This window comes from Mustela putorius, unplaced genomic scaffold (genome assembly GCF_011764305.1).
Source record: "Mustela putorius furo isolate JIRA1106 unplaced genomic scaffold, ASM1176430v1.1 tig00003836_pilon_pilon_pilon, whole genome shotgun sequence".
Lineage (NCBI taxonomy): Eukaryota > Metazoa > Chordata > Mammalia > Carnivora > Mustelidae > Mustela > Mustela putorius.
The window spans coordinates 20040704-20055055 of NW_025421989.1; the positions used below are offsets into that span (position 1 = coordinate 20040704).

Sequence of the window (14352 nt, forward strand, 5' to 3'; positions counted from 1 at the left end):
CTTTAACAAATTCAAAGCCATAGATTGTTGCATTTTAAGTTTTTAAGTCAAAATGAGAGCCTTGACTCGTTTTAGGGCAGTAATTGAGAGATACTCATAAATATCACTCAGTGTGTCTGTTAGGGAGGAGAAGCCTATCAGAAAGCTTTGTTTATTCAGCGTGTTTTATATTCTTTACACATGAGCTATCAGAAGGTCTGGGCTGTAAATTATGGATTTAAAACAAAATCAGTTTATCTGGAAGTGAGCCGTATGGGAGAGTCACTTTCAGTCAAGTTTATAATTTTTAGTTTATTTTTTCAGTGTTCCAAGATTCATTGTTTATGCACCACACCCAGTGCTCCATGCAATCCGTGCCCTCCTTAATACCCACCACCAGGCTCACCCATCCCCTTGCCCCCTCCCTTCCGAAACCCTCAGTTTGTTTTCAGTCAAGTTTATAATTAATGGGCCTTTATCACTGGGATAGACTTTCATTTCTCCTGAGTGAGTATTTGTTTATCTAACATGCATAGTGCTTGAAGGTGGGGTTAAAACTGATTCACTCTTCACTTCTTTAAATGCATGCTGTGTGTGGGTTTTAATAGCCGCTTTCTGTAACCAGCTTTTGTTGTAGAGAGGCACTTACAAGTCCATGGCTTTGCTCTTCTCATGTTGGACCACTTGGGTTTGTTTCCTTTTATCAGAACTTAAAAAATAAATGTTTATTGAAGTAATTTAATAAATCCTATGTGCCAGGCATTGTGTCAGGTTTGATAGCTGAGACATGATCTCTCCTTATGATTTGCTTATAGTGTCTATCTTAACTCCATAGTTGAGTGATGTGCTCTGGTATACACAGAGTACTCTGAGGCTACATTGGACTAATGTATTCCTCAATACCATTTAGCTGGGGAGGCCAGAGAGGTTGTTCTGATGGTATAAAGTTCCTTATAAAATAAGTAGACATTAAGTAATAAAAATAACTAATATTTATGAGCACTTATGCACCAGGAACTGTAGAAAAGAATTTACATGTGTTACATTCAATGTTCATAGTAGCCCTATTGTAAGGAAGCTGTGGTTATTGTCTCCATTTTACAGTTAAGTGTTGGGGCACAGAGAGGTTATATTGTGTGCTTGAGGTCACACAGCTTGTAAGCAGTGCTGTGACACTTCGTACTTAGGTAATTTAATAAATAGTAATTTAATAAATCCTATGTGCCAGGCATTGTGTCAGGTTTGATAGCTGAGACATGATCTTTATCAGTCAGGGTTCTCCAGAGAAACAGAACTGATTTGGGGAGTGTATGTTTGGAACAGAGGTAGAGAGAGACAGGAAGGGAGAGAGAAAGATTGATTGATTGATGAATTGATTTTAAGGAATTGGCTCATGGGATTTTAGGGGCTGGCAGGACTGAAATCTCAGGGCTGGTCAATAGCCTGAAGACAGACAGCACATGAGTCTGCAGTTTCCTTGGGGGGCTTCATTCCTTTCTTGCTTAAGGCCTTCAAATGATTAGGTGAGGTCCACTCACATTATGGTGAGGATAGTCTGCTTGACTCAAAGTCTACTGATTTAAATGTTGGTGTCATGTTAAAAAAAAAAACACACCAAAAACAAGACAACCTTCACAACAACATCTAGACTGGTGTCTGACCAAATAACTGGATATCACTGCCCTAGCCCAGTTGATACACAAAATTAACCATCACTCAGCCTAACGTCTGAACCCATGCTTTGGACCACTGTGGGGAAACAGCATGTGAAAAGCACAGAGGCAAGAAAAGAGCCTAGTGGCTTGTTCAGTGAACTCAGCATATTTCAGGAGGGCTAAATTGAAGGGTGCATGTGGGACATATTGGAAGGTAAGTTGGGCCTCAACTATATCGTGAGTCTTGGGGCAAGCTAAGGGATTTAAATTTCATTGCAAGAGTATGTTTTAGAAAGAACTGGCAAAGCATGAAGAATGGTTTGAAATAGTGATCCTGGAGATAGGTAGGCTGAGTGAGTGGTGAGAACTTGAAGGAGGCAGAGCACATCAGCAGGAAGAGAAAATCTCTTGTGAGACTTATTAGCTCATTGGATTAGAAGGGAAGTCGTTCTTTTATTTCAGTTCGAGGCTCTTAGGGAGGCCATTTATCCTGTTTGGAGCTGGGGAGGGTTTGGAAGAGATGGATGGGGTCTAGGAGGAATCCTTATGGGACAGAGAGTGGAATATGTGCTTAGAGCAAGAAAATGTTGTCATTCGTGTCACTGATTCTCAACCAGGGGCAGTGTTGTCCTCCAGGAAACATTTGGCAATATCTGGAGACCATTTTGGTTGTCACAGCTGGAGAGTGTGTGTGCACGCCTGCATGCATGCTACTGGTGTCTAGCGGGTAGAGACCAGGGACAGCCTCCCCATGACAAAAAATTCTCTGGCCTAAAAAGTCAATAGTGCTGCGGATGAGAAGTCCTGAATATATATGTAGACGATGTTTATGTGTTCTCCTGGTGGAGAGGGGGAGATCTCAACAGAGGATGTCGAATGTTTTATATATGGTAAACATACACTCACTTATATTAAGGGCATTAAGCTATATGCAGACAACTTGTGAGTCCCTAAGTATTTCTGTTTATTTTACAACCACATAGCCCTTGAAAGTAACCTAGAATATAGATCTATACTCTTATAATGCTGATGGTCATTGTTGGATGTATTAGTGCCTCCTTTAACTAACACTAAAGAAATGAGTGTGGTTGAAACACAAAACAACCAGATAGGAGGATAGAGGTGTTTCTACATGTCAAACTTTGGATTCTAGAGTTTTAGATCTGGGAGGAGTCCCTGCCTCTTCATTTTTTAAATGAGGATGCTAAGACCTAGAGAGGGAACCCAGCTGGCTCGCAAATCACTTAACTACTAATTGGAAGTTTAAACTAGTACTCATGTTTCAGACTCCTGACTTTTCTTTAAACTCACATTTGTATAATGCTTTATCTTTGCTGTCTGTGTTTTCAGCATGGAGTTCTTTTTAGCTCCAATAACTCAGGGACCTAGGTGGTACTTTTTCCCCAGTTTTAAAGAAGGTAAAACTCAGGTTTAAAGGCAGTAAGGAAACCAGACAGGAATATTAAGTAGTAGAAAATCTAAGTAGGGCGCTTATTAAATCCATAGTCTATGCTCCTTGAGCATCTTATAGAGAAGACACACACCTGAGAATAACATGGAATAGGAAAATAAGGAAAAGGCAGTGAAATGTAATGAAGATGAAGTAAATGTGTGCCAAGTGAGAGAACTGAGTAACACAGAGTCCTGCTTGGAAACTGCCGAAATTGGGACTAGGAAAGCTTAGATAATGACTGGATTACCAAATATCATAATATTTATATTTCTTCTACTTTTCTCTTCCCTATCCTTCAAAACCATTCATTTTGCTACCCCTGTTATGCTAATGTATTTTTTTTTTAAAAAACCTTTTGAGTTTAATTCTCATTTTATGTCATCGGTAACAGAAGAACCCTAAAGCCATTGAGATTTCAGTTGTCATTCTGTTCATGCATTATTTGTTTAGGATTTGACCTCACCTAACACTTTTTTAACTTACAGGATTTCTGTTGCATTTAGTATCCGTATCATATATCATCAAAGTGGGTTCTCATTGTTAGTAGATGTCACTGTAATAGACCTGTGCTTTTGGAAAAGGAGCTTGAAGCTTTTTTTTTTTTTTTTTTTTTTGACCATGGAAAATTGGTGTTTTCTCACTTTCATTTAGTATTTATAAGCACAGTTTTAGTCTATAGCACCGTTTAAAACCATTTCCTATCCTTTAAATGCATTGTCACACACACTCGTATTCTGTCCTGACAAAAAGTAAGGACCCCAGCTTTATCCCCTCCTTGGCAGAAGTAAAGACGCACAGCAGTAGAAGTTGGTCTTAGGTCTCTGCCGCTGATAAACCTGGCGTCATAAACATGCTCTTTCCGCTTAGTAAACCACATTGTGGGTGTATTCCTGAATACATTATTTTCTTTAGGAAAGAGTTCTTTTAAATACACTTTACATTTCCTTTTAGTCACCACCACCCTTCACCAGCCTTCAGAGGCTCAGATTGGGGTTAAAACACTTTTTCGTATTATTTTAATTATTGCTCTCCCCACCCCCAGCCCCACTCCTTTCCTGTTTCCCCCTCCTCTTTTCCCCTAACGGCACTGTTCTGCAAAGCCTGCAATGATTGATATGATGGCAGTGCTGTCATTCTTTTTAACCAAAAAAAAAGTCATTTTTGTTCTAGTTATTTTAATAGAGTCCCATTAAAGATGTATTGCTGACTGAAATACCGGCACGAAGGGCTCTCACTGAGCTGAGCCCAGGAATTAAGAAGTCAGGAAATCGGCTGCTGCATTGCAAGAGAGCCTTGTGTGACACCGAATCTCCTGATTGGGGAGATCATTACTGCTATTATGACTCGACTTGCGTAGGAATTTTAAATTCCATCTGAATGTCAGTAATAACCCTCTTAGCAAATTATCCTGAATAAAATCACGAAGGCATTTTATATAATAGGTGTTGAATTACTGGATAGATTTGCTAATTAAATACTCTTTGTTCTGCTGCAGTTGACATTACAGGGTAAGATCTTGAACAATTATTCTCAACAGCTGTACTTTGTTAAGGGAAAAATTAACCACAAAGTTTATTTTTTTACACTTGAAGTTGGCAGATTTTTGAAATGTGCTTGAAAAAATTCCATCATCCAATTGGTAATGAGTAGATAAATATGCAGGTGTTGCTGTGAAATCAGATAACTGCAGACTGCCTTATTAATGAATTTAGCAAGCCTTTATAGCCCTGTTTTCTAGCTGTTGGCACTTACAAAATGATTTTCTGTCAGAATGGGTAGCTTTGATATTAGGCTTGTCAATTTGAAGTGAACTTGGAAACGGACATCTGGTGGTCACTGTACCATGTGTCCAGTAGACTTTTCTTGATACCTGTGACTTCTTTTAAAAATCCATTTCGTTAATGGGGAAAATACCTGTGAGGTGTAAGTTTTCGACTATTGGCTTCCAGAACAGTCATGTGGTATGGGCTTTTTAACAAGGCAGTGAAACATTCTGAAAAGAAAATGAGACATAAGGTCCAGCTTCTAGTTCAAACTCTTGACTAGTTCTGTTATTTTGGGTAAAATCACAGGGCCTAATTTTACTCATCCATAAAATGGGGTTTGTAATACTGCCCACCCCTTAGGAGTATTCTTTCAGCGTTTTACAAATAATCGTTCCTAGGTCCTGTGCACTAGGCCCTGTGCTTCATACAAAGAATTTGGTAGCCCACAGGATATCTAACAGCTGAGCCCTCTCCAGTGAGCAGTTTGAATCAGGGGTGGCTTTTGGGCGATGCTGCTAATGAAGCACTTGGATAAACCTTCGTCTGGACAGAGCACTGTGGTACCCACCATGTATAAGTGCTTAAGAAGAAGCACGAGGGGTCAGGGCCAACCTGGTTGTGGGTTGTCACCTATAGAATGGACTGAAGAGTTGACGTGCTGTGGTGAGGACCTTGAACCTGAAATGGAGCATAGTCATTAGCTATTGTTGAGGTCCCCGGGAAAGACGGTGATAAAGCTATCCTCAGAAATTGGTGTAACCTCTGTGGAGAGCTATTTGGCTATATCTGTAAAAAATTTGAACCCATATAACCTTTGGCCCAATAAGTCTTCTAATAGGCGTTTTATCTTGTTACTGGCATTTTATTCATGTATAAAGATTATTTGTTGAAGTGTGGTTATAAAGGTAAAGATCAGAAACAACCTACGTGTTTATTACTAGAACATTGGTTAGATATATCATGATCGATTCACACGACGGAATACTGTATAGCCATTAAAAAAGAATAAGGCAGCCCTGTATGTGTAGATGGGAAGTCATCTCTAAAACAAAGTATCAGGTGGAAAAAAAGTAGTTGCAGTATAGTCTTTATGTTTTACTTCGTTTTCTACCATTTTTGTGCAAAAGATCCAAAACCAGTTTTCTTCTGTCAAAAAGAAAATGGTTTTGGTAGCAGCCCTCAGCTCATGCGTGGAAATGCTTGTGAGTTGGGTGTGGGAGAGAATAGAGAGGGGGGAGGATCTGAAAGATGAAGGCTGCCAGTACACTGGGAGGTGCGCTCAAGGGTGACGTAGTGGGTTTCATCCATGGTGTGAAAGAAGAGTAGAGGAAATTGGTTCCTGCCTATACCGAGTTGCAGTGAGAGGTTGACAAGCTCTGAGGTATTTTACTTAGGTAATGGTTACCTTGTGGAGTTGTCTGTTGTGATGAGGAAAGCAAAGCCTGGTGGGGTGGAAGTGGGGAGGGTGAAGAGAACTTGTGATGAGCACTTCTGTCCTCACTGTGATTAACTTGCTTGATCTCATTATTGCCCTCTTCCCGAAGGGATTGTCAGATAGTCTCCCACAATGCATTTCCCTGCAATTTAGATGTTTACAAGTGAAGATGAAGTGGAGGAGAGTGAATGCTTTTTAGGAGTTAACTGAATTTCGGGAAAGTAATTGGGATTACTGTGAAACCCATCAGTCACCTAGCAAATGACTTTTTGAGCACCTGTCACATGTGAAGCCTAGAGTTAGACACAAACATGTGCTCTGACCTCTAGGAGCTTGTGGTCTAGTTGGGGAGGGTACAAACTCTCAACTGAAATCTGTTTTCCGAATGGGATTGTCATGATTGTCTTAGGCCAGTGGTCCTTAGCTCTACCTGCAACATGAATATCTGGAGAGCTTTTTCAAAAAATTGCTGGGGCTGGTATTGGTATTTTTTTTTAAGATTCCTCAGGTGTTCCAGTCTCTACAGCTACTATTAAAACCATTGATAAGGGGCACGTGGGTGGCTGTCCTTTAAGGGTCTGCCTTCGGCTCAGATCATGATCCTGTGCTCCCCGCTCTCCATCTGCCTCCATCTCTTCCCTCTCTGCTCATGCTCTCTCTCTCTTTCTCAAATAAATAAAAAAGTAAATCTTAAAAAATATTGGTTAGCCTAATTCATATTCACCACCACCCACCACCCTCAGGGCAAGGGAAGGGCTTTCTTCTCTAAGAACATAGGACAGTGAATGCCTGAAGAAAATAGGAGACTGTAATAAAGGAGAGGAAGCAGTGGAAGTGGAAGTAAGGGGTGGATGTAAAAGATAATCTAAGTTCAGGGTTTATGGGGCTCTGTAATACACGTCTCTAACCTGCAGCTACACGGGCCTAGGGGCAGTCTTGTTTACACATACGATCTAGACGTTTATCTCCATTCACCAAATATTTATTGCACCCCACCTTTGTAGTGGGCACTCTGCTAGATCCAGAGAATGTGTGAAGGTCTACTCCCTGTCTTCAGGAAATTTACAGTCTTGAGAAGAAATTGAAATCTGGTGCATATATATTTATTTTTTCCACTTTTTAAGATTTTGAGTACCATGGGTAAGAATTGCCAGCTTTGAAATGCTCTGTTAAGCTTTTGTTTTTCAGTCATGCACTTTTATTTAAATATCAGTAATGAGAATAGTTTGCCTTTTTACCATATCATAAAGGCATGTTTTTATTATGCATGTTTATTAAAAACAGATCTCTACATTAATCTTAAATAGATATTTACAGTAGAGCTGCTTACTTATTTCTGGCTAAGAATCAACATAGAGTCCAACTTACTTTTAGATTATGTTGATACTACTGTTATTTTTAGGGTTGTGGTTAGAAAACCATGAAGAGCTTTAAAATGTATGACCAGTCATTGGGTTATATATCTCTGTGTGTACCTACTTATGTTTATGGTTTTGTAACTATGTAAAGCATTAATCGTGACTTTTTCTTTCATTTAGATTTTGATGCATACAAAGGAGATGGTACAGAAGGTAATGCTGAACATTTTCATTATACAGTGACTTATAAATGTCATACATTGTGACGTTTTTGTATTCAAGGAAAATTGTAACCCAAACAGACTGGAAATGGCTTCTTAGAATGCCTGGTTTACGTTTATAATCCCTCCTAATGGATTATAGCTTTTTTCTTTTACTAACACTGATATGATCTAGCCGCTGCTTGAAGCCTATATGTGAGTGTTTCAAGCAAATTAGTAACAGTGCTAATTAGAGTTTACTTCCAGGCCTTAATACTGTATGTGCTCTAGTGTTGTTTGTTATGATTGATTTTTTTTTGGCATTCTTCATCTCCTACTGAATACTGTTTGAAACTGTGAAGAATTTCATATGGATTTGTGCCCCTGAATTTTCAAAACCCATTATGTTTCTGCTTTATAAATTGCCATGACCCCTAAGCTTATGGTACAGTGGATAAAAATAGACCCCTACCTTCCTAGTTTCTTCTCCTCCTTTATATTATTCAGTTCCAGTTTGTTTCCGTTGAAACCAGACATTTCCCCTGCTCCTCTGCTCTCTGTTTATTTTAAGAAAATTAGCTAGATTTTCTTAATGTGACAGAGGCTTTCCTTTCTAGTTTATTAGAGCTTAATCTTTGATTGTACTCCTCTGACAATATGGATAAGAATAAACATAAACTTTTGAAAAATCAACAGAACCTGTAATTTCTGTAGTATAGAAAATCTCGAGTTTCATTGTATATGATGATCACTGTGTTTTTGTTGTTAAGTTTTATAATTTTTGCTTTTTCTTAGATGAATCTTGAAGTTATTTATGGAGATACCGATTCAATTATGATAAACACCAACAGCACTGATCTGGAAGAAGTATATAAATTGGGAAACAAGGTGAAATAATTTGATGAAATTATCTTTTAGCTACTTTCTGAAATTCTCTTTTAACATGGAACTTCATAAATTCACGTATGTACATGCATGTTTCTGAAAATAAGCTTAGTGCTTCTCATTTCCTCATCCTCTTATTTTTCTTAACCTCTACTCCAGTTATTTGTTTTTAAGGGTAAAATTCAAAGGAGAATATTTTTTCCTTAAGTGACAAATGCATTTTTACTTTGTAAACAGTGTGAGATGTTTTCATTTTGTTTCTAAGTCTGGTGACTGTGATGTCATACTTCTGTGATGTTGGGCTTAGGCCTCGCTACAGTGATATCTCTGACTCTGGGTGTTGTTCTGTGTCTCGCAAGGGGGTTCACACTGCTTCACATCCTGTGATCTTCTTTGTGTCTCCTTTCTGATAAAAGAAGAAAGTGAAAAAAAATTTTTAATTTTAATTTTAATTTAAAATATAGGGATACCTGGATGGCTTAGTCAGGTAAGCATCTGCCTTCAGCTCAAGTCGTGATCTCAGGGTCCTGGGATGGAGCACAGAGTCAGGCTCCCCGCTCAGTAGGAAGTCTGTTTCCCCCTCTCCCTCTGCCCCCTCCCCCTGCTCATGCTATTCTCCCCTTCCCCCTGCCACCAAATAAATCTTTTAAAAAATAAAATTAAAATATGATCATATTTATACTTGTCACATTATCATGCATGGGGAGAAATACATTTCTAGTAGTAGTCCCATCGGTTTTATATGCTAATATGGATAAACACCTATTTACGTACATGTACACCCATTAATAATTTTTTATAAGAGTACTTAAAATATATTTAGAAGTCATCATTTGTCACCTCCTAATTGCAGTTTACAGTTAGCAAGTGTTTCTTTAGTACTTGCTATGTTAAGATCTTGTCCCAATAAACTAGAACTAAGATAACACCTTACAAAGTAACAACTTCCTGCCTTTCTCCACTGGTATGTGTGAAATATGACTTGTAGGCTTCACCTGAGAACAGGCCTGTCCTGTTGTCCTCATATTGGACTTCAAAAGCTGTGTATTTTCCCTAGGGGTGATTGGCTGTGCCTTGAGACTATCAATAAAGAGCAGGTGATTAGTCATTTTTTTAAACATATAGTTATTTCCTTATATGTAAGATGCTTTGGGATGTACAGGAAGATCTTAGATATTATTTATTTTTAAGATTTTATTTATTTGTTTTAGAGAGAGAGAACGCATGCACACAGTGGAAGGGGAGAAGGAGAGAGAGAGAGAGAGTCTCAAGCACACTGTGCACTGAGCGCAGAGCGTAATACGGGGCTCCATCCCAGGGCCCTGAAATCATGACCTGAGCTAAAACCAAGAGTCAGATGCTCAACCAGCTGAGCCACCCAGGTGCTCCTTAGACATGATTTTGATAGTGAAAGTTTTACTTATTTCTAGCCACATATCTACTTATTGGACTATCTGGTCTCTAATTCAGTTGTTCGAAGGTAAATACATATGCATTTAGTTTATACATTCTAAAAGACTATTTCATAATTTTTGTAAATTTCCTGGGGCGGGCCCTGCCAATTCTGTCCTTTGGTTGAATGGGATGATATATTTATATTACTGTGGTTTTTTTTCAGTCTGTTTTTATCCCTGTGCTCTTTCAGTGGCTTTGTATCATACGCAACATAATACTGTGTTCTATATCACCTGAGTAAATGCCTTCTAATCTTGATGAATTCAAGTTATGTTTAGATTAACTTCTGGGAATTTGTAGCATGTTCATCTTGTCCATGGTAGATGTTTGAGAAGCTAGTATTAATGCTTGAAATTTTCACAGGTAAAAAGTGAAGTGAACAAGTTGTACAAACTGCTTGAAATAGACATTGATGGTGTTTTCAAGTCTCTCCTACTGCTGAAAAAAAAGAAGTACGGCGCTCTAGTTGTTGAGCCAACGTCAGATGGGAATTACTCCACCAAACAGGAGCTGAAAGGGTTAGACATAGTTAGAAGAGATTGGTGTGATCTTGCTAAAGAGACTGGAAAGTGAGTTCAACTTTCATTTTTGCTTTTTTTGTTGTTTGTCTGTAAAAATTTCGAGTACTAATGACATGGGGAGGATCTGTGATTCTGCCAAGCTCAAGGACACAACTTCTTTGTTATTGTTGTTGTAATGTTACATATTAATGCTTCTCACTTATTTAGAGTGGAATTTCTGAGGTAGATTAAAACTTAAAGCTAAATTTGCTCAGTAAGAGGTACTTGCTATAAGATACATCTTGGGACTTGTAACTCACAGTGAGGGTAAACCTTCACATTTTAGCTCTCTACAGAGTTGGTTTCATTGATGTTAGCTTGTGTCTGTTTTGTTTTGCTTTCATATTCTTATTAGAAAGTGCCTTGTGGGGGCACTTGGGTGGCTCAGTCATTAGGCATCTGCCTTGGGCTCAGGTCATGATCCCAGGGTCCTGGATTGAGCCCCGCATTGGGCTCCCTGCTGGGCGGGATGCCTGCTTCTCCCTCTCCCACCCCTCCTGCTTGTATTCCCTCTCTTGCTGTGTTTCTCTCTGTCAAACAAATAGATAAAATCTTAAAAAAAAAAAAAAGAAAAGAAAGTGCCTGTGTTATGTTCCTGAATCATTGTAGAGCCTCTTTAGGAACATAATTGTTAAGATGTTCCCATGTTGTGGCTTAAATATTCTGGGATTTATAGTGGACCATGGACTGAGACTTTGTTCTCATCCGTATCATTTGTGTGTAAAGATTCTTAGGAATCTCTTGTAAAAAGAAAAAATAATAAAATTCTTACTAATCTTAGGTTAGTTTAAGAGCTAGTTCTCAAATACCATAAGTACCTCAGAAATAATAAATGTCATGGCTGATCCCCTAGCTTTGCAAGGGAGGCTGGAAATTGTGATGCTAAGGCCTGTTTTTTTTTAAAGGGTCACATTAATTTATAAAGCATCCATTTAGAAAAGCCTGAATCGTTAGCTATTTAGTGTACCATCTTTTTAGATATTCTTGTTTGATGAGCCTACCCAATTCTGAAAACAAGAATTTTTTTTCTTTAAAGCAAAATTTAAATTAATTTTAATATTGCCAAATATTCACACTTTTTACTTATTTTCCAGTCTTCTTGCTTTCAAGTTGGGAGATTGAGCAATTGTTGCTTCTGCAAAACTGCTCTTGATTAGGCAAAGTTGATCATCCAACTATAGGTCACTGTTAGCCTTTTATGAAATGAAGTTTGAAATGCTTCATTGCCCCCAAATGTACCCAAAGATGAAACTACTTTGTATAGACTGCCGATTAGAGTGTTCTCTTCAGCTTTGTGTTTTCTAAGAAAAGATGCATCATAATAGAAGTAAATTTCTCTGAGTTAGAAATGTATTAGTAATTAAAGCTATACAAATGTTTTTGTCAGGGTTCTTTTTCTGACAAATTATAATGCAGCTGTCAAACCCTCGCTCTGCATTTTCTCAGAAATGGATAAAATATTGGCTTTTTTACTCCTTTTCTTTTTCCCCTTGTTTTTTTTGAGGGGGTCTGGTAGAATAATAAGTTTTTCAGGGATAGCGTAAGGTTGGAGAACACTGAGGAATATAATGAAGCTGAAGAAAGAGAAGTTTGAAATCTTCGGGTTTTAAGAAATCTGCATAAAGAACTATATTTCTGCTTACCTAGCTAATGGTCATCTCAGCTTGGTGATATCAGAGATAATATCTTGGTGCTTTATGGGGAAAGTGAAATTTTTACTTTTAAAATTTTTAACCTATGAGTAAAGTATAACTGCTTGTGAATTTTGTAATTGCATATGTACAGTTGTAGATGAAACACATACCTTTCTCTATCCACATTTTGTATGAAGCCTTAGCTGCTGCATTAGAAAATGGTCTGTATGTTTAAGGGCAAACCTGACATTCCAAGGTTGGTAAACCTTTGGTAGAGTTAATGTTAAAAAACAAATAGTAACGGCCTTTTGGACATTCACTCTCATGTTAGCTTTCAGTACAGCTCTTGTCCACATGTTAATCTAATGGCATTTATCTTCCTTTTCTCTCCTTTATTAATAAAGTATAATATTAAAAAAATGAATCCCTCTCTTTCTTTGCAGCTTTGTCATTGGTCAGATTCTTTCTGATCAAAGCCGAGACACTATAGTGGAAAACATTCAGAAGAGGTTAATAGAAATTGGAGAAAATGTGCTAAATGGCAGTGTCCCAGTGAGCCAGTTTGAAATTAACAAGGTAAATGTAGCATTTATTGCCGAGCCCAGCTGCTGCCGTGTGTTTTTCGCCTCCTTCAGCTAGTTGAAGAACCACCTCATCCTTGCAATTGGAATACATTCTAGCTGGTGATGAAAGCTGCTTAACCACTAACTCGCGGATGGACCATTAGCACACCACTCTTCCTCTTCCAGCCGCTGGTGCCGCCATGTCATCCACAGGGGCCTTCTCTCTCTGTTTCTTAGTTGAAGGAGGCCTCGTTTCAAGAGATTCTGTGTAGTGATGTAGTTGATGTTTAGGGGACTAGAGAGTATTACCTTCTCCATAGTCCTCCTCATTTATAGTTGTTTGGGAGGATAGACCTGTAAGCTTAGAGAAAGATGGAGATAGAGTGCCTGAGAGAGAGAGAGAGAGAGAGAGAGAGTGTGTGTGTGTGTGTGTGTGTGTGTGTGTGTGGCAGGGGGACATTCACAGAAGGTGATCCTTAAAGGTACTGCAATCAGAATGCTTTTTTTGGGACATAGTTCTTTAGAATTAAGATGGCGATAGCATTTTCTTTATAGCCAGAAGACTTGTGCTTTTATTTTCTTTTTCAACTGTGTAATTTAGGCTTGATGGGCAGTCTTAGTTGTTGAAAATGAGGAATAATTTTCCTTACCTAATTTGAAAAATAAAACCTTGGTTTCCAAAGTGCTGTGTAATATAAGATGTTAGATTGCAGATTTCCTTTCTTCCCCCCATTTAAAAAGAGTACCCTTACATATTCAGAAGCTAATTTTGTGAATACCGTTTTACCCATTTTGTGATAAATAGATTACATTGTCAAAGCTGATACAAAAATGGAATTTTAATGAAAAAGAATCTAATGATGACATTAAATAGAAGACTTAGGGTTAAAACTCATTCATGATACCCCTGTGCTAAAGTGATGCTTGTCATTTTTGCATGGTTCCTTACTCTTGAAAACACATTTTTACATTGAAGCAATCACAATATATATTATTTTGAAATCTGTTTTTATTTGACATAAATAGATTGCTCCACATTTCTATATTATCTTTAAAAAGGTTATATTTATCTTATATTTCACTGATATATCTTTATTTAAAATTTCTGTTTGATTATTTACATTATTTTGTATACTGGAAATCACTGTATTGAACATCTTTCTTTCTTTATCTTTTTCCTTTTTGATGAATTATATTAGTTTAGGTTCCTTGAAGTGAATTATTTGAGTTAAAAGATAAGTGTATCTCTATGGTTCTTGCTAAATTGCTTTATAAAAGGGTGATACCCATTGATAAGAACAAAATGTGTGTGCCAGTTTCCCTACAGATTTGCTCCTATTGATGAGCGTTCACTGGTGATAATGTCACTGGTGATATTTAAATGAAATAGTGTTATCATTATGATATGA

At 37.9% G+C, this 14352-nt stretch overlaps 1 protein-coding gene across 3 annotated transcripts in view; it reads left to right on the plus strand.

The window, feature by feature from the left end:
• The window catches only part of POLA1 (DNA polymerase alpha 1, catalytic subunit), a 307449-nt gene that overhangs the window by 114597 nt on the left and 178500 nt on the right, over positions 1 to 14352 (plus strand). For all 3 annotated transcript variants that reach the window (XM_045089423.1, XM_045089421.1, XM_004769147.3), the window contains 4 exons: positions 7827 to 7859; positions 8642 to 8734; positions 10550 to 10755; positions 12824 to 12956. In XM_045089423.1, the coding sequence (XP_044945358.1) occupies positions 7827 to 7859; positions 8642 to 8734; positions 10550 to 10755; positions 12824 to 12956 (465 nt within the window). The remainder of the gene's footprint in view (positions 1 to 7826; positions 7860 to 8641; positions 8735 to 10549; positions 10756 to 12823; positions 12957 to 14352) is intronic.